The following is a 20,825-nucleotide window of genomic DNA, read 5'->3' as shown; positions in this document are numbered from 1 at the left end:
TCACACAACAAATTGTACTCATAAAGAATAGCAGTAAAAACTTTGGAATGCCTCCTTGCTATGGCAAAGGAATGGGGAAGCATGTGTATATATGGGGAGGCTAAGACCATTATCACATGGGCTCTGGTCCATGTGGTCTTGAAGAGTCAGACACAATTTAACGACTAAACAACAAATCCAAACCTATGGAGGTGTCAGGCAAGGATGTATTTCAGCACCTGCATTATCTATTTTTATATAAATTACCTTCCCAACTACTTAAATACTCTTGATATTCAAACCCACCCACCCCCAGTATTACTATATGCGGATGACACAGTAATACTTTCTAGAACACCTGTTGGGCTGAGGAGGGCTTTGAGAAAGCTCTCCTCTTATTCTGAAGATGAATCCCTGACAATTAATTTCCAGAAAACCCAGACTGTTGCTTTTGGGCATAGACCAAAATAGAGAGTATGGTCAATAAATGAAAACGGTATTGAGCAGGTAAAAAACTAAATATCTTGGGGTAGTTCTACAAGCTTTGGGCTCTACGCTTGTAGAACTTAGAGCTCAAATACAGCAAACACGCTGCAGACCAAGGAGAAATATCAGCAAACAGGATAGTAAAATTACAGTACTCTCAAGGAAGTGCATTTGTTTCAGCAGCGCTAAAACTCTATAAGGCCAAGACATTATCCTAACTGTTATACGGGTCATTCTTAGGGCTAGTCAATGCTCATTTTGCACCTCAGAAAAGAGTACAATCCAGATTTTTAAGAACCATGTACAGGTCCCTAGATGTCTCTCAAATGCCAGGATAAGACTGGAGACAAGGTGCCTAAAAGAAGAAGCCTGGATTAGCATCCTCTCTATATACACATGGTTAAAGGTCTATCTTATTCCACAAGGGTTGCTTCCCCTGATATTCATGGATAACTTCCAATTGAACTGGGACATATCAATTCAGAGCTAAATGACTGTTCAATTAATACATTCTTATTTTGATTTTGATTTATGGTTGGTTGGTTGGTTGGTTGGTTGGTTGGTTGGTTGGTTGGTTGGTTGGTTGGTTGGTTGGTTGGTTGGCTGGCTGGCTGGCTGGCTGGCTGGCTGGCTGGCCAATTATTTCTTAGCCTGCTCTGCCATCTCTTCCACCTGTTGCTTAAGCTGAATAGGGGATACCTTAACCTATGTCAAATACTATCCAGTCACTCGGGTCAAAGAGGCACCTAGTCAGTCCTTAATATATAACCCTGCTATATAGATCCTTTTTTCTGATTTGCACAAATAAATAAATAGTAGTGATAGAAACCTTCTGAAGCATCTTGGCAAATATATGTTTTGTTAGTGGTTGAAATGCCATGCCAACCATTTTCAGGACTTCTTCCAACATTTTGAATTAGGCACTACAGTTTGTTAACAATTTCCATGGATGCAACAGACTTTTCCAAGCTCTGTTTCAAAGGAGGATATCAGAGACTCAGAAAAGCCCACCCTAAATGAGAGATGATTATTTAATCTTCAACCAGACAGAGGACAAGCAGCTTCTCTTCCCACTCCATAGCAATATTCTCATGGCCAAATACACCTCCCACCATCTACTAACCAATGAAAACATCCATTACCTTTGATGCACAAAGGCTGAGACAGTAGGAGAAGTAATTCTTGTCTTTTTTGCATTTATCTTCATAGAAGAAGATAACACTTGACAGGTTCCTTTGGCTCTTGACATGTTGCTTTACAGCACGTCAGAGTCATGGAGAGGAAGGGGAGAGAGCAAGTACTCTAACTTTCCTTCTCCTGCAACTCCTTACTGCTTTGGAGACTCCAAGAACAGAAAATAAGGTTGCATTTTGATGGTGGTGGGCTGACATGGGGAGTAATTTGATCATTAGTGGAACTAGCTTGGATGAGCCTTGGATTAACTTGGAAATGTACCTAAATTCCTTCTGCTCTCTCTCGCTCTCTCACTCTCTCGCTCTCTGTATTTAAGGCTTTGAATCATTTCCAGATTAAACAAGGATAGGCAGCAGAGAATTCAGTCATCTCTAAAGCTCAGCTACGTTAAAGAGAGTGAAACTCCTAAAATAGAACTTTTTGGTTTCATTTTACAGTATATGAATGAAGCTGGTCTAATGGTTTTCTGTGAGTTTTAAAAGTCATCACAAAATCTGTAATAAGATTTAATTTTCTTGGAAGCCCCAAATCAAGTTTATGTGAAGAATTCAAAAACTTTAAAAACTGAGCCATAAACACTCTGGAGTGAATATGAAAGTTGTTCCTCAGCTGAATAAACAGTACTGAAGGGGGGGGGGGTCATCTTATCTTCATGGTTTTTTATAGTTACTCTTCCTAATTGTCCTGCTGCTACCTCATGTACCAGATATCCAAGAAAGCTGACATGGTGAAGTTATATACAGCATTGCGGTGACCTCTGTGCAATGAGGATGCGTACTCATCCAATAAAGTTCCAGACAAAATGACAGTGACAGCTGCCTTGTGGTATTTAATTTGAATGGAAGTCATTTGCTCAGAAGTGTCAGTAGCAAGTGTGTCATTACAGCATAGAACACCAAAGAAAACATCTTAAAGCCCCATCCGGGAAAAGTGAACCTTTTTTCGGCAGCTGCAGAGGCCCTTCAGAAGGAAAGGTGCTCTTCAGAGTCTTTGCACATCTTCTTGGATCGATCTCGTTTTATGAATCTTCTGGAAGCCAAATTTTTTCATCTGCTATTAATCGCAAGAGGCAACAAAACGAAGCTTCAGTTAACAGAAGTAGCAAAGCTGGAGGTTATATGGGTGGAAAGAACTCCAAGGATCAAGGGAAGCAAAACACGATGGTGCTGAAGAGAAGTCAGAAGCTACCCCTGTGGGAAGAAGCTCTTCTCTCTGGAAAAGACCCAAAGGCACTATTAAAGCGTGGACTACAGTATGTCAGCCTGAGTCTTATAATGAAGGGAATGACAAGGACTCCTGACTTTCTCTGGGGGTTGCCACAGGTCCAAAAACTGAATCTCTCACACAACCAACTGGTGGCTCTTCCACCTGCACTAGGGAAACTTGAGAGACTAGTGGTGCTAAACCTATGTGGGAATCGCATGAAATCTCTGCCAAAAGAAATTGGGCTGCTCAGGCACTTGAAGGTTTTATTTGTGAATATGAATTGCTTGACTGAAGTACCAACAGAACTTGGACACTGCAAGAAGTTGGAGGTTTTGAGTCTCTCCCACAACTATATCTCCCATCTCCCTCCAAGCATCACAGAATTGATAAACCTAAGAAAGCTGAATCTTAGCAACAATCGGTTTATGTACATTCCCCTAAGTGTCTTTTCACTAAGGAATCTAGATTTTTTACATGTAGGTTGCAACAAACTCGAAAACATTGGAGACAGCATCCAATTTCTAGTCAACCTACAGATCTTCATTGCCGACTACAACAACATTCGCAGTTTGCCAAGGTCTATCTGCTCAGTCACTGCACTTGAGCTCTTAAATATCGATTACAACTCTATTCAAACTCTCCCAGATGAACTCTATTTGCTGCATCGTTTGACCAAAATTGCTTGGAATCCAATGGATAAGGGGCTCCATATTTCCCACAATCCTTTGTCTAAACCATTGCCACAGATTATAGATGGAGGACTCAACACACTCTTCAGCTATCTCAAAGATAAAAACCAGCTCCCTTAAATGTGCACGGCATTTGGAATAGTCTTGGTGGTCTGTCTCCTCAGTTGTGCCATTTAATTTTTCTCATCTGTATTTTTTCCATGCACAAATCAGGAGCTGGAAAGCAGCTGTAATAAAATTTCCCTGAAAGCAAGTACATTGACTTTATGTGGATGTATTTTCCAAACAAATATGTATCCTAGAAATGCCAGTGTATCCTTTATGGTTAAAAAAAAGTGATTTAAGTATTATTTTTTTATTTAGCCACATGCATGTTAGTGCAGAACCAACAGCTTTTTTTCTTTCTCTCAGATTTCAGTAATATCAGTCTTTTAAAAAGGAATGATTTTGTGTGGTGTGATGCTTTTATGACATTCTGTGACACTTCCATATGTTATACTAAGGGGAGGCATTGCTACTCAAAAGCTTTACAACAAGAAACTGAAGTGGTTCTTTAGGAACACGGCTTGATCAAAGTGATTTGTTGTTATGTCCTAACTTATGTTGGTTATCAACTGCTATTGCTGAGGCTCAATACACTTTATTCTCCTGTGTATGCACACATAGCCTAGAAATGGAAACAAGCAGCTAAAAATTATTGGATAGAAAATTCATGAATATAGTTTGCAGGCACTGGGAGAAATGGCTAGAATGGAAACAAACTCCTGCACATCAGGAAATGTATTTTATTCTGTAACATATATAACAAGAGCCAGTGGGGAAAACCTAAGTAAGTTGAATAGCAAATATTTGCCCTGTAGCAAGTGCCAGGTGAAGTTCATGTTTTGTTGCTTGGGGTATGAGAAGTGGGGTCATGCTTTTAAATAATGATTGCATGATTATAATGCACTTAGTTCTACACAAAGACAACTGTCTTCATTTCACACAATATGTCTATTCTTTGCAATCTTGACTACATGTCATTTTATATAGGATATCAAGAGTACAAATCCCAGTTTTATACTTTTGCATATTCTAATTAATTTTCGAAGAGCTTATGCCTTAGAAACATCCCTCTTGTCCTCTTCAGCCAGACTTTGGAGCAATTGGGGGGGGGGGTTGTTTCTACAGAAATACTATATTTATTGAATTTAAAGATTTTTATGTTTTTTTAAAAGTGTTTTGAAAATTGCTTTTAATCTTTGTTTTAATATTGATAAATGGTTGGTTGAGTTTTTTAAAATATAGTTTCTATGGTATTTTAAAACTGTTGATCATTGTACAGTTTTAATTGTCATGGGTCCCCTATGGGGAGACAGGTGGCATAATATAAACAAACCAGTCCCCAGATTTTTATAGTAGGTGAGCTAGAGACTTATTTCTATACAAAGGTATCCTCTCAATCTAGAACCTGAAATTATTATTTCTAAAGGAAATGCTTCCTTTCCACACCTTGAGGCATGGGCATTAATTGTATGAGCATGTGGTATTAGATCGTATCCTGCAAATTTTTTCCATTGATATGTTCCTCTTGCAGTACCAAGAAAGCGGTGCTGGGGGAATCTGCAGATTGTCCCTTAGATTGCTTTTTTAATTACTGTAAAACTATGCAAAACTGTGGATGCTATAAAATGAAATGGGAAGACCTGGAGAAGAAAAACATTTGACTATGGATACATTCTTTATTACCACCAAACATTCTCTATAATAGCAAATTGATGAATGTGAATAATGGGCCAGATGAAGGGTAACATGAAGCTGTATAATGAATAGAGTTTAAAAATAGTAAAACATAAGGAAGCCAAAGGTGTAGCTATTATGACATTATTATAGGGAGGGAGTGTTATGTTCCCTTTAGAAAGTTTTCATTCTCATCTCATTTTTCAAAAAGTGTCTTTTTCACACTTTTCACACTGAGTTTGTAATCAGTGAGATATGACCCTGGAAGCAATGAAATTAATGTTAAAATCCTGACAGCTATTTAAATAAAATGAAATCTTCATTTCAAGAGGGGGAATATACTATCTGCGGAATGCACTTTAAAATAGTTGTGTCAGCAGCTCCCGCTGTTTCCATACATGAGATGTAACGATGCAGAACAGCAAACGTTGCCTGAGTATTTTGTGCTAATGGAGTACCTCAAAAGTGAGCAGGATGCCCACATTGTAGAGGGTGTAAACTTGATTTGTATCTCACAAGGAGCAATTTGTGAAGGGAAATTTCAAGTCCTAAGTACACTTCTTCAGCGTTTTAGGCTCCGTAGATGCAATTAAGGAAAAGGAGAAGGCAAATGATTTGAGGAACAGTATCTACCCATGCAGGGTGGGGTAGGGGGGGATGCCCTGTATTTAATCAACAAAGACTGCAATTCAGGTACCTCAGAATATGCCGCACCATGCTCAGCAGCTCTTGCATCACACATAGGACCGCATTGTTAGTGGACATTCTGAAAAACTACCACCCTGTTTCCCAGAAAATAAGACCTAACCTAAAAATAAGCCCTAGTTAAGTGAAAGCCCGCCCTCCACCACTTTGCAGCATCCAGAAGATGACATGACTATATTTGAATAAACATAGATTGTTGTACATGGGGAAAAAAACATCCCCTGAAAATAAGCCCCACTGGGTTTTTTTGGAGCAAAAATTAATATAAGACCCTGCCTTATTTTCGGGGAAACACACATTCAGTATTTCGTTAAACACTTGGGATAATTTAGCCTAGTTAAATACAGTACAGATAAGACTCACATTTAAATCACAGATTAAGATATCACATCTAAGTGATTTCAAAGGACACAGATCCTTAAATGACATGCTCAATTGTCACACTGAAATAATTTTAACATTTTGAGGTGGGAGAATATGAATCATGACCTTGACTTCTCCTTGAAATCTCCTGTTACAAAACATATGATGTATCTGAGTTTTGAAAGCTCTGAATTCTGAAATATTTAAGGATGGATATTTGATATTTCATTGTAGAATTAATGCAACAATGCACAATTAGTTTGTACATCTAATGGCAATGAAAAGAAGCAATCTGTTTATGTAAAGAAAACCTAGAATGTTCTTCCATTGGGAAAAGTATGGATGTTCAGAGGGACTTTAGAAGGCTTTGGAAGAGTTTCCTCTTAGTGTAACTGGCATCTTTGTTGATATTCTGATCACTCAATGGAATGCAGAAATGACCTAGCTGCTGACACCATAGCTCTGAAGCACCTGTTTCCAGTCATCAGGTCTTAGCAACATAGTAAAGCTGGGACTTCCAGTGACCTCATCCTTTTTTCCCCATCATTTCCCTCATTGCATCAAATTCTTTTAAATTTGTGGAAAATCTGAATCACTGCTTTGAACCAGTAATGGAATGAAAGTACTGTGATTTACAGGTGGCTCATTTAACTTCTTCTAGGTGGGATGAACACCTTTTGAAGTAATATTTTTATATTCTCAGGATGCTAATAGAGCTGGCCTTGTTCGTCACTACCTGAGCCTTATGATGCACAGAAACCTTTGCCAAATAAAGATGGTGTGACATTTTCAGCTTATCTCTGGCAGAGATATATTGATCACAAGTTATCAATGCCCTAATGAAATCTTATTTGGACTATTCTGTTATGGCACTATAACTTTTTTCAGAAAATGCTGACAGTTCAAAGTAGTGCAGCTAGAGAATGAAATAAAGGGATCACAGATCACCAGTTTTGAAATATCTGCATAAAATCCCTGTCCATATCTCAGCATAATTCCAAGAGCAGGATCTAATCTTTCCACACCTTAGGACAGGTGTTCACAAATAGAGCTCGCAGGCTGCATGCAGCTCCTTCAGGGCAAAAATGTGGTCTCCCATCACTCCTGGGCCCCTCAGGGTCCCATACTTCCATTTTTTTAAGTGTCCAAAAATGTACCCTTATGCCCTCTAGGGGGCATGGAAAGCAATTTTGCCATGTATTGAAAGCTCCTAAGCAAATTTGCAAAAAATATTTTTTTAAAAAAAGATTAACCACTAGAGGGATTTCATTGGTTTTAAAAATGGGGGGAATGGAGGTCAAGGGATGTGAGATTCCAAATCCAGAATTGTGGATGTGGGTGTAGTACCAAGAACTTTGAAGGTTGCCCAGTTCTGACTTAGGACCTGGGCATTCAAACTACAGTCTCCTGCATGGACCTGTCAAAATAGTAATATTATGCTCTTGTGACATTCCATCATCACTGCTGGGTAGAGAGCCCCCCCCCCCCGTATCAACCTAGTATATTTTTATATTACCACCACATTATGAGCTTTTTCTTGTCTAGCCCTGAAACTGTAGGCTTAAATACTTAATCTACATGCTGCTAATTCTGATTATTGTTGTTATGCAGTAGTACAATTAGTGAGTTAAAAAAAACACAGTAGAACTGTGAGCCTTGACGGACACAGAAAATGGCAACAAGTCAGTTATACACATATGCATACACCACCCTCCCACATCCACACCTCACTCATACATAGCTTCTAATTTCAAGGGAAAGGGTGATAGTTGAAAGATTGTCTTTTAATGCCTGATCATTGGCTCTTGCACATAAGTACCTGTATAAGCATTAAAGGATTTGTAGCGAACAGCCCTGCCCTCACCTGTCCATCACAGCTAAACAGTGGAGTAGGAGCCAATGAGAGGACGGAAGGTGGAGCCAAGGGGGGAGGGGGCTGGATACAAAGGCTGGTGTGTGGAGTCTGAGAGAGAGATTCTGTGAGTGAGAGACAGTGTGAAACTTAAAAGTGAACTTAGAGTGAGTTAGAGGTCTGTAAGAACGCTGAATGGAACAGAGAGTTAATAGAGTTTTGAAGTTAAAGTAGAATTGACTTAAATACAAGTGATTAGCAACCTGTGATTTACTTATTGAGTAATAATCCTATATGAACTTCCCTGATCTAATAAATAACTTAAGTTTTAAAAACACACATGTCTCCTTAATAAAATGGTATTAAGGCAGTAATACCTGGTAGCAGCGAAGAAAGAAGAAGAGCGAGAACCTCGTGAAGGCCTGGGGGAATAGGGGCTTCAGAGGGGATCACCACAGATTTTTTTTTTTAAAAAAAGTACATTAAATGCCTGTGATATTAATCACTGGGGGGAGATCTTTTTAGTTCTGATGTAATTTGAATGCTATAGTCTTGCACTGTAATTTGTATAGCAATTTTAAGAGATACTGGCACTATAGAAATGTTCAGGCTTCTGTTTCATGAGATGATAAACAGCAGATGGTACAAAGAAGAGATTCCCAGATGGAAGATGAAAATTAACAAAAATCAAAACAATGGGATGGCTGAATGCAGAAATTAGTGGAATATGCGTGGAACACTGGCATTTTGTAAGTGATGCTGTTGCTGCATAATGATGTTATTTCCATGTCCCAATAAAAATGGTTCACTAGACTGAACGTCAAGTTAGGAATTGGTAGCTTCCAGAGATTTGAGAAGAGCATGTGCTCATCTCTGGACCATGGACAACTGCACTTGCTCTGGTGCCCTGCCCTCTCTCCTATATATGTAGTTTCCAGAAAGGTTCTTCTTTAATGCCTCTAATGGATGATAATAAACAAATGAATGAATGAATGAATAAATACATAATTAAATAAACAACCACCACCACCCAAAATTATCCTTCTCAGAAAGGGATGGCTGGATGAATCAGGAGCACTCGGGGCCCTAAAACTAACAAAATTTCTTCCCACTAAAGGACACAAAGCAACTTTCTGAGAAAAACATATGAAATTTAATCTGTGCAGAATCTGGGCCCTTCTGGGATGCTGGGGAGCACATTTGAACCTCAGTCATGTAAGCAGCTCTCAGGAATTAATTTTGGGAAGGGGCTCTTCAAATCATGTACCTAATAGTTGTTGTTTAGTCATTAAGTCATGTCCGACTCTTCGTGACCCCATGGACCAGAGCATGCCAGGCCCTCCTATCTTTCACTGCCTCCAGAGTTGGGTCAAATTCATGTTGGTAGCTTCGGTGACACTGTCCAACCATCTCGTCCTCTGTTGTCCCCTTCTCCTCCTGCCTTCACACTTTCCCAACATCAGGGGCTTTTCCAGGGAGTCTTCTCTTCTCATGTGATGGCCAAAGTATTGGAGCCTCAGCTTCAGGATCTGTCCTTCCAGTGAGCACTCAGGGTTGATTTCCTTTAGAATGGATAGGTTTGTTCTCCTTGCAGTCCAGGGCGTCCAGTCTCAAGAGCGTCCTCCAGCACTACAATTCAAAAGCATAAATTCTTCAGCGGTCAGCTTTCTTTATGGTCCAGCTCTCACTTCCATACATCACTACAGGAAAAACCATAGCTTTGACTATGTGGACCTTTGTTGGCAAAGTGATGTCTCTGCTTTTTAAGATGCTGTCTAGGTTTGTCATCGCTTTCCTCCCAAGAAGCAGGCATCTTCTAATTTCGTGGCTGCTGTCACCATCTGCAGTGATCACGGAGCCCGAGAAAGTAAAATCTGTCACTGCCTCCATATCTTCCCCTTCTACTTGCCAGGAGGTGATGGGACCAGTGACCGTGATCTTAGTTTTTTTGATGTTGACCTTCAGATAGATTTTTGCACTCTCCTCTTTCACCCTCATTAATAGGTTCTTTAATTCCTCCTCACTTTCTGCCATCAGAGTGGTATCATCTGCATATTGCAGGTTGTTGATATTTCTTCCTGCGATCTTAATTCCGATTTGAGATTCCTCCAGTCCGGTCTTTTGCATGATGTATTCTGCATATAAGTTAAATAAGCCAGGGGACAATATACAGCCTTGTCATACTCCTTTCCCAATTTTGAACCAATCAGTTGTTCCATATTCAGTTCTAACTGTTGCTTCCTGTCCCACGTATAGGTTTCTCAGGAGATAGGTAAGGTGATCAGGCACTCCCATTTCTTTAAGGACTTGCCATAGTTTGCTGTGCTCCACACAGTCAAAGGCTTTTGCATAGTCAATGAAGCAGAAGTAGATGTTTTCCAATCCTCTGGCCACTGCTGAGTTTTCCAAACTTGCTGGCATATTGAATGTAGCACCAAGGTCAGCAACCACACTATCTGGATTGTCCGGGGTATCCAGATCTTTCTGTTATAATTCCTCTGTGTATTCTTGCCACCTCTTCTTGATGTCTTCTGCTTCTGTTAGGTCCCTCCCATTTTTGTCCTTTATCATGTCCATCTTGGCACAAAATGTTCCTTTAATAGCTCCAATTTTCCTGACCAGATCTCTATAATTTTCCTCTATTTCTTTGCACTGTTCATTTAAGAAGGCCCTCTTGCCTCTCCTTGCTATTCTTTGGAAGTCTGCATTCCATTTTCTGTAACTTTCCCTATCTCCCTTGCATTTTGTTTCCCTTCTCTGCTATTTGTAAGGTCTTGTTGGAAGCCCCTTTGCTTTCTTGCATTTCCTTTTCATTGGGATGGTTTTTGTTGCTGCCTCCTGGACAATGTTATGAGCCTCCATCCATAGTTCTTTGTGCACTCTGTCCACCAAATCGAGTTCCTTAAATCTGTTCTTCACTTCTACTGTGTATTCGTAAGGGATTTGGTTTAGATTATACCTGAGTGGCCCAGTGGTTTTTCCTACTCTCTTCAGTTTATGCTTGAATTTTGCTATGAGAAGCTGATGATCAGAGCCACAATCAACTCCAGCTCTTGTTTTTGCTAACTCTGTAGAGCTTCTCCATCTTTGGCTGCCGAGAATATAATCAATCTGATTTTGGTATTGCCCATCTGGTTATTCCCATGTGTAGAGTCGCCTCTTGTGTTGTTGGAAAATAGTGTTTGTGATGACCTGCTTGTTCTCTTGACAAAATTCTATTAGCCTTTGCCCTGCTTCATTCTGAACTCCAAGGCCAAACTGTCCTGTTGTTCCTTTTATCTCTTGACTCCCTACTTTAGCATTCCAGTCCACTAGAATGAGAAGAACATCTTTCTTTGGTGTCAGTTCTAGAAGGTGTTATAAATCTTTATAAAATTGGTCAATTTCAGTCTCCTCAGCATTGGTGGTTGGTGCATAAACTTGGATTATTGTGAAGTTGAAAGGTCTGCCTTGGATTCATATTGAAATCATTCTATCATTTTTGAGATTATATCCCATTACAATTTTTCCCACTCTTTTGTTGACTATGAGAGCTACTCCATTCCTTCTACAAGATTCTTGCCCACAATAGTAGATATGATAATCATCTGAATTGAATTCACCCATTCCTGTCCATTTTAGTTCACTGACCCCCAGGATGTCAATGTTTATTCTTGCCATCTCCTGTTTGACCACCTCCAGCTTCCCAACGTTCATAGATCTTACATTCCAGGTTCCTATGCAGTATTTTTCTTTGCAGCATTGGATTTTCCTTTCACTTCCAGGCGCGTCCACAGCTGAGCGTCCTTTCGGCTTTGGCCCAACCACTTCATTAGCTCTGGTGCTACTTGTACTTGTCCTCCTCTCTTCCTCAGTAGCATGTTGGATGCCTTCTGACTTGAGGGGCCCATATTACAGCATCATATCTTTTAGCCTTTTGTTTCTGCTCATGGGGTATTCTGGGCAAAGATACTGGAGTGGCTTGCCAATTCCTACTCCAGGTGGATTGCATTTAGTCAGAACTCTCCACCATGACCTGTCTGTGTTGGGTGTCCCTCCACGGCATAGCCCATAGCTTCTCTGAGTTACTCAAGCCCCTTCGCCATGAAAGGCAGCAATCCTTGAAGATTACCTAATAGTAAGATCCACCAAAATAAGAGGGGCTTATTTCCAAGTAGGCCTACCTAGAATTGTGCTATAAACAATATTTTATAGAAACATTTCCCTTTTCCCAAAAAAGATAGTAATTATGTTTATTCAGGAGCATGCAAAATGTAGGATAGTGTGCGATATGCTTTAATTTAAGTGCACATGCTGAAGTTCTGCTCTGTTCAGCATCAGCTCCCTTGATTCCTCTGGGATATATGCTGTATAATATTATGTAGGGTTATGGGTGAGGTGTTGCAATTTGTTTGCAGCCAATGTTGCATTTGCCTGAACTAATATCTTCAATAGGACAATTTCATGTCTTGATGAGCCATTCTTTGAAAAGGAAAGCTAATCCCAATATATTGTATCAGTATTTACACATTCAAATAAGATTCAGAAGAGAAAAAGGATGAGTGATTAAAGTTTACAGGTGCTTGACGTTTAGGTAGTTACATTCTAGAAACAACTAAAATCTTTACACTTCACCCTAATCACGCATTACCTATATTTCTGGAAGCCCACAGTTTTTGAATGGTTAAAATATTCTGGTAAAACAAATGAAAGCTATCTCCTTAGCTATAAATTTGATCTCTATTAATGAAAACCTGTGTTACACTTAAACAATGAGGGAAAGGGATGTGCGTCCATCCACCCCCACCTGAAGTGCTTCCAAAAATAGGATGAATCTCAGTGTCACAGTGGGAATCTAAGAGTCTCCTCTTTCTAGTAGTGTGAAATTCCCATTTATATCTGTGATAGGGTACAAGATGTTAAGGCTATCATAGGCACAAGATTAAATGTTCTCAGTGTTGGTTGGAATAGAATGCATGAAAGTGAGACGCATTCCCCTGCAAGCTGTCTTACGGATATGAGTACATATTTATTCATTTGTGGGAAGGAATGGATCTGAATAGCAAGAGTAGTTGAAATAGTTCTGCAAATTCTCAGGGGAAATGCATTAGCAAGGAAAGTCTAAGTAGAAAAGTGTTTCATAATGCATCACAGGAATGGAATATGCAAGATACACATGTAAACCCACACAGCTAATTTGCCTGTTTTGACCTCACTCCACAAATGCAGAGTCCGTAGGATGGATTTAAAACACAGCTTCATAGTTATGTAGAATCTGTAGTACAAATGTAAAACTCAAAAAAGGAATAGCTCAATGAAAAATGAAGACCTATTTCGACCGGATGGACTTGTCCAAGCAGACGTGCCATTCAATTCCCTGCAGTGACTAATACTTAATGGTCTGGCAGCCAGAGAAGTGTACTGTGAAAGCCTATTGGCTGGTTCCAATGTCAATTGCCTATGTGGGTGATCATAAAACTAAGGAATACTCAAGCCTACACCACCCTTTATTGAAATGGTACACAGTGTTTTCTGTGGTTGTTTATCATGGTTAGTTTATTAACCAACCCCCATGTTCATAGGTTCAACCTCATGTGATTATATTTTGCAATATGAGTCTAAGCCAGTAGCTGTATGAAGAGGTCACTCATGTTTATTATAGTCTTTCAGTTAAGCATTCTGTGTGTACTTAAACTTTCCCTAGAGACTCCACACACTGTTTTAGAAGGTCTTTAAATTGTTTCCAAGTAAACAAACTCCCTTCTGAGAACAGGTTGATATACCACCCTATAAATAGTGTTAGACCATCCCTAATCAAGCTGAAAGTGAAGCTAGAAAAATAATCTCCTCACAATTGCAAATTAATTCAGCTTTGATTAAAGTATGTTTCCTCCCTATGAACACTTTCCAGGGTATATCAGTGCTATCAATCTTGCAATGCACACTTAATCCTTTCCTATCTGAGAAATAAAAAAAATGTTAAGAATACAGTTTAATGTAGTATTAATGTGTTCTGTCAAAAAACAAATGAAGCTACAAAACACTTTGAGAAACATTGCAATACATTAAAGAATTTCTCTCTCTCTCTCCCTCTCCCTCTCTCTCTCTCTTCTTCTCCCTCTCTCCCTCTCCCTGCATGTATAATCCTGGAGCTTGTTGAGAGAACTGAGTTGTTCCTAGTGCCTTGCTCATGAATGTAATTGAATCATAGAATTGTGGAGGTGGAAGGGGTCTATAAGGTCATGGAGGACCATCCTCCCTGCTCAATGCAGAAATCCAAATCAAAGTGTACCTGACAGATGGTTATCTAATTTTTTTTTTCTTGAATGCCTCCAGCATTGGATTAGACTTTGAATAGACATTTTACTGCTATTGAAGGATTGGCAAATTCTGCCTCTGAACTAATCTTCAATGCAGTTTTTGCATTGCTGAATTTTAATACTAGCAATTGTCTAGCATATATTGAAATTTTGCTTGCCTTCCCCACAAAAGCCACAATTGGATCTTGCCAATTGTCCCACCATCTGATCTAGGTCAATTTCAGTCTGTATGAAAGGCCAAGTGTACATAATCACAAGTCATGTTTTCTCCATCTTAGTTGCCAGATTCTTTTATGATCTGGTATACTGTTTTTTTATGAAATACCGTACATGCTTTATGATGATTCAGAAGAGTCAAAATCTGTATAAATAAAATAGGGTGGAATTAGAAGTTCGTAACTTTACATTAATGTATTTCAGTTCAATGTAATACACATTCTATGGACGTAGGATGCTGGTCAATAAATAAAAAAGGTAAAGGTTCCCCTTGACAATTTGTCCAGTCATGTCCGACTCTAGGCGGCAGTGCTCATCTCCGTTTCCAACCGACAGAGCTAGCGTTTTGTCTGCAGAAAATCCTCTGTGGTCACGTGGCCAGCGTTAGACACAGAACACTGTTTACCTTCCCACTGAGGTGGTACCTATTTATCTACTCACATTCTTACATGCTTTCAAACCGCTAGGTTGGCGGGAGCTAGGACAAGCGATGGGGGCTCACTCCGTTGCGTGAATTCAATCTTACGACTGCAGGTCTTCTGACCTTGCAGGAGGATAAAGCAGAGAAGCTGAGGGGTTGGCCTTTCTTATCTTTCTAAACTGAAATGCTGTAAGCACTTAGAAATCTCCTTTTAAGAGCTTGTTTCAATACATCTAGGTTACCCTGTTTCTCTGAAAATAAGACCTAACCTTAAAATAAGCCCTAGTATGACTTTTCAGGATGCTTGTAATATAAGCCCTACCCCAATAAATAAGCCCCAGTTAAGTGAACCCCCCCCCCGCCACCATTGTGCAGCAACCAGAAGAAGGAGACATGACTGTATTTGAATTAATGTAAATGGATGTACATGAAAAAAATAAAACATCCCCTGAAAATAAGCCCTAATGTGTTTTTTGGAGCAAAAAGATCTTGTCTTGTTTTCGGGAAAACACAGTAGTTCCATCAGTTTTAACTCTCATTCTTCTCTCATGTTGTTGTCTTCAACTGTTTTGAGTTGCCCTTGCTTGTTCCTCAAATATCACTTTGAACACAGGGCTAGCTTATCAGTTTATGCATTTAAATCTTTCAATCACAGATCCAGAAAGAAGGTACGGGCAGCAAGAATGTCTGCAGGAAAAGTGTGCATGGCAAAACTGCATAGTGCTATGCTAGCATATGCTATGTGTGTAGTATTCACCAGTACAACACAGTGAGTGGAATCCTGTTGGTGCAGCTCCTCATGTGTAGGACTGATGACATCATCCAGCTGTAGTCTTTTATCTTTAATTAAAAGTTTCCTATCCCAAACCCCTGATCCTGAAGTTCCCTAGGGATCCTGTTTGACCTGGAGAAGCCAGGATGGTAGGGAACTTTTAATGTCCAAAAATCACTGCTGCTGGTAATTCAAGATAAAAGCCTTTGGCTGATGAAATTATCAGAGTTGCACCAAAAGGGTTCTAGCCATTGTGTCTATTCCTGTTTCTTGAAATAACAAATAAATGTAGAATTCGAGACTGGAGGAAGCAGTGCCCTTGCCCACTCTACATAGACATCTGCTGTGAGCAGGCCAGCAGAGTGGCAACCCAAGAGAGGAGCAACTGAATTATGCTGTGCTACCTAACTGTCATTTTCCAGTTTTCTAAATACGAACAGTTACTTTATATTTCTAATGGTGAGAATCTAAAATTCTGCTCTAAGGATTGGTCTTGCATGAGTCAGAGTTATACATTCTTCCACAATCTATTCATATCAAACAGGTTATAGTGCATCTGGAAAAAAGGAGACGTGTTTCATGTTAACGTATCCTGTTGAATCAATGATTTCAAACACAACTTAAGAGCCTGAAGCTATTGATACAAACTACAAATTTGTGGAGCTGTTGTTTTTAAATAGAGTTGGTAGCCAATTCAGCTTAAGGGCACAGTATCTCATGGTTCTAGAATCATAGAACACCATCGTAAATATGCTGGATATTCTATGGACATCTCAGTTGCAAAGGAATCCATTCCCATATCCTTATAGGCCAGTAGAATCAGGCGTGAGACCAAGCGGAAGACTATCTTAAGCCAAAACAAAATGGATCCTTTCTGAGCAAGTGTACCTACAGAATAGCATGATGTCTCCAGTCAAACTATAGCCTTCGAGATAGATCTTGGAACTCCTAATGCTCTGGTTTAAAAAAGGCTCCCTAAAGAATCTGAAGGAGTAGTTTGCCCCAGATATTTCCAGAGTATTCCCTTTGAGACAACATAATCATTTATCCATCAATATGGAAGGAGGAAGGAGACTTTATGTTGTTCTTAAATGACTTATATTTCTTACTTCCCCAGTGACACTTGTTACATTACCACTTTGCTGTTATTGCCCCCAGACCCTCCATTTTAACAAATAATATATTTAGGACTTCCTGGAAAGCCTGTAATCTCTTGTCGCCTCTCCTGTTAGCTCAGCATATAACTTCCAACATGCTATGCTCACAGTGCTTTTGATGGAAGCCACCCACTGAATAAATACTGTATATTGTGAATGTCCACTTTGTATTTCCCACAGCATGTTTTTTCTAACTTCACAGGAATCAAAACTGTGTGCAATGAAACCATTCCACTACTCCAGTAGATCATATGGACTTTAAAAATGGCAGGATTTCAGTAGCCTATTTCATCAACATTTCTATGCCATAGACCAGAGGAGAAGAAATCACATTCCCAATATACCTGTACTGACACCATAGAATAATAGAATAATTAAGTTGGAAGGGGCCTATAAGGCCATCAAATCCAACCCCTTGCTCAGTGCAGGAATACACATCAAAGGATATCTGCCAGATGGTTATCTAAGTTTCTCTTGAATGCTTCCAGTGTTGGAGCACAACACCTCTTGAGGTAATTGGTTCTCTTGCCATACTGCTCCAACAGTTAGGAAGTTTTTCCTGATATTCAACCGAAATCTGGCTTCCTGTAACTTGAGCCCATTGTTGCATGTCCTGCACTCTGGGATGATTGAGAACAGATCTTGCCCCTCCCCTGAATGGCAGTCTTTCAAATATTTGAAAAGTGCTATCATATCTCCCTCAGTCTTCTTTTCTCAAGGCTAAACATGCTCAGTTCATTCAGTCTTTCCTCATAGGGCTTGATTTCCAGCCCCCTGATGATCCTTGTTGCCCTCCTCTGAACTTGTTTCAATTTGTCATAAACCTCAAGCCATATGTGTGTCACCATGTCAGGATGGTGACAGAAAGACAAAACAAAAGAGACAGCTGCTGATAAATGAGTTTTCATTTGTGATCTAGCTGCACATTAATAAACATTCAAATTGTGCCAGTCAAAGGTGTTCAAAGCTGAGAAAAGCAAATAACTTTTAAACTAACTATTAAATCTTGTTTGCATGAACATATTGCTGATGGCAGATCAACAAATGACCTTTGAACCAGCTTTAATTATTGTTTAACTAGAAGCCCAGAAAGGAAAAGGGGTGCTTGTTTTTATGAACAGTTTTTTTTAAATGTTTCAGTTATTCTTATGTGTGTACTTTTTCAATACATTCCGTTACAGGCATGGACCCACTGTTTAGAAGAGTGAGGTTGCTTCTTGAGAGTAAGCAACCTCACAGATGTTTGAAGGCTGTTCACTGTTCTGAGGCTGTGACCAACCCCCAGAATCGAGGTAACCAGTTCAGCCAGCCTTCCACTCTAACCCTGCTGCTGTTGAATGCCAGGTCTGTATCCAACAAGCCCCAGCTAATTCAAGATCTTATTCTGGAGGAGGATGCAGACCTGGCATGCATAACCGAGACGTGGCTTAATGGGGAGGGTGGACCTCCTCTGGCCCTCATCTGCCCGCCCGGTTATGATGTCCAGCACCAGGGTAGACTGGAAGGGCGGGGGGGGGAGTAGCCATTGTATATAAATCCATCTTGGAGGTTACCAGGCGCTCCTCGGCGGTAAGGCCTGGTCTAGAGGCCCTCCACGTGTCGATTGGGGCCAGGGATGGAATTGGGATTTTGCTGGGCTACCGCGCTCCCTGCGGCCCAGCCACTTCCCTTCCGGAGCTGGCTGACTTTGTCTCCGCGGCATTGTTGGGATCCCCGAGGCTTTTAGTCTTGGGTGATTTCAACGTGCATGCGGAGGCAGAGGTTACTGGGCCAGCTTCTGAGTTCTTGGAAACCATGGCTTCCTTGAACATGTCCCAACATGTCAACGGCCCCACCCACGTGGGCGGTCACACACTGGACCTGGTCTTTTCCTCCAATTGGGGTGAGAGTGGTCTGATGGTGGCGGACCTGGTGTCAGTCCCCTTGTCATGGTCAGACCACCACCTGATTAAATGTAACCTCACAGTGGCTCTCCCCCCACGCAGGGAGCAAGGGCCTATTGCTATGGCCCGCCCTCGAAGACTACTGGATCCGATTGGTTTCCAAGATGCCATGAGAGGGATTACCGCTGACCTGGCTAGCGCTCCTGTCGACGTTCTGGTGGATAGCTGGTCTACCGCTGCCACCCGGGCAGTGGACACGATCGCGCCCAAACGCCCTCTCCGACGCAGAACACGTCCGGCGCCCTGGTTTTCCCAGGAGCTCCGGGCGATGAAGCGAATAAGGAGAAGGCTAGAGCGTAGATGGAGGAAGAATCCGACGGACGATAACTGGATAGCCGTTAAGGTCGCAACTAACCTTTACCTGAGTAAGGTGAAGGCTTCCAGTAGATCATTCTTCGCTAACCGGATAAGCGAAGCATCCAACCAGCAGGCGGAACTTTTCCGTATAGTGCGCGACCTATCCGGAGTTGGCCCGGGAGATCGGCCTCCCCCTAGTTTTTCTCCGGACCAATTTGCGGCATTTTTTAAATCTAAAGTGGAGGCCATCCGCCGGGAGCTCTCTCCCTTTTTAAATACAGTGAATCGAGCTGAGATGTCCAGCGCTCCGTCTTGCCCGGTTATTTTTGATTCTTTTCAGCCAGTTACACCTGACTCTGTGACCAGAGCGCTTGACCGCTGTCGGGCCACCACCTCCTCCTTGGACCCTTGCCCTCAAGGAGACACTCATTAGGCCCATGCGAAAGAAATCTAGTTTGGCGGCGGACGAAATTGGCAATTACAGGCCCGTCGCCAATATTTCTTTCATGAGCAAAGTGGTGGAGAGGGTGGTGGCAGACCAGCTTCAGGCGCTCTTGGATGAAACAGATGCACTGGACCCATTCCAGTCGGGCTTCAGGCCGCGCCACGGGACAGAGACGGCATTGGTCGCCCTGTATGATGACCTGCTGAGGGAGGCCGACAGGGGCAAACTGTCTCTGTTGGTCCTCCTCGATATTTCGGCGGCCTTTGATACCGTCGACCACGGTATCCTCCTGGGGAGGCTCTCCGAGTTGGGAATCGGTGGCCTGGCGTTAGCCTGGCTCCGTTCCTTCCTGGAGGACCGTCCCCAGAGAGTTCAGCTTGGGGAGAGGGTCTCGGCCCCGTGGAGCTCCAATTGTGGGGTTCCACAGGGTTCGATTATCTCCCCAATGCTATTTAACATCTATATGAGGCCGCTAGCGGGGGTCATCAGGAGGTGTGGAGCGATGTGTCACCAGTACGCTGATGACACTCAGCTCTATATCTCCTTTTTGCCAACTGCAGGTGATGCCGTCCTGACCCTCCAGCGCTGCCTGGAGACTATACTGGAATGGATGCAGGAAAATGGTCTGCGGCTGAACCCGGACAAGACGGAAGTCCTGAGGGTGGGGCCCCCCGTGGCTGGTGGCCTGGTTGGCCCTCTCTCCTTTGGGGGGGCGACCTTGGCCCCGGCGAGCGGGGTCCGCAGCTTGGGCATACACTTGGACCCGACGCTCACCATGGAAACACAGGTGACGTCGGTCGTCCGCTCCGCCTACTTCCACCTCTGGCGGATTGCCCGGCTGCGGCCCTATCTCGACACGGGGCCCCTCACTACCTTAGTACACGCACTCGTAATCTCAAGATTAGACCACTGCAACGCGCTCTACGTGGGGCTACCTTTGAGGCTGATACGGAAACTTCAGATGGTGCAGAACGCAGCAGCCAGACTTCTTACCGGAGGGAGAAAATACCATCACATCCCTCCCATTCTGGCTAGACTGCATTGGCTGCCCATTTGTTTCCGTATCGACTTCAAAGTTTTAA

The 20,825-nt window shown here is 41.7% G+C and overlaps 1 protein-coding gene across 1 annotated transcript; it reads left to right on the top strand.

The window, feature by feature from the left end:
- The first annotated feature begins 1,518 nt into the window (after positions 1-1,518).
- On the top strand, positions 1,519-13,761 carry LRRC30 (leucine rich repeat containing 30). The gene has a single exon (XM_078391541.1). The coding sequence runs from the start codon at positions 2,778-2,780 to the stop codon at positions 3,672-3,674; it is 897 nt and encodes a 298-aa protein (XP_078247667.1). The 5' UTR covers positions 1,519-2,777; the 3' UTR covers positions 3,675-13,761.
- Positions 13,762-20,825: the final 7,064 nt, after the last annotated feature.

This window comes from Pogona vitticeps, chromosome 4, assembly GCF_051106095.1.
Source record: "Pogona vitticeps strain Pit_001003342236 chromosome 4, PviZW2.1, whole genome shotgun sequence".
NCBI lineage: Eukaryota > Metazoa > Chordata > Lepidosauria > Squamata > Agamidae > Pogona > Pogona vitticeps.
This window is presented reverse-complemented; position numbering and strand designations above follow the sequence as displayed.

Coding starts and splice junctions, on each gene's coding strand:
- LRRC30 (XM_078391541.1), top strand. CDS start 2,778: ATGGGTGGAAAGAACTCCAAGGATCAAGGGAAGCAAAACACGATGGTG.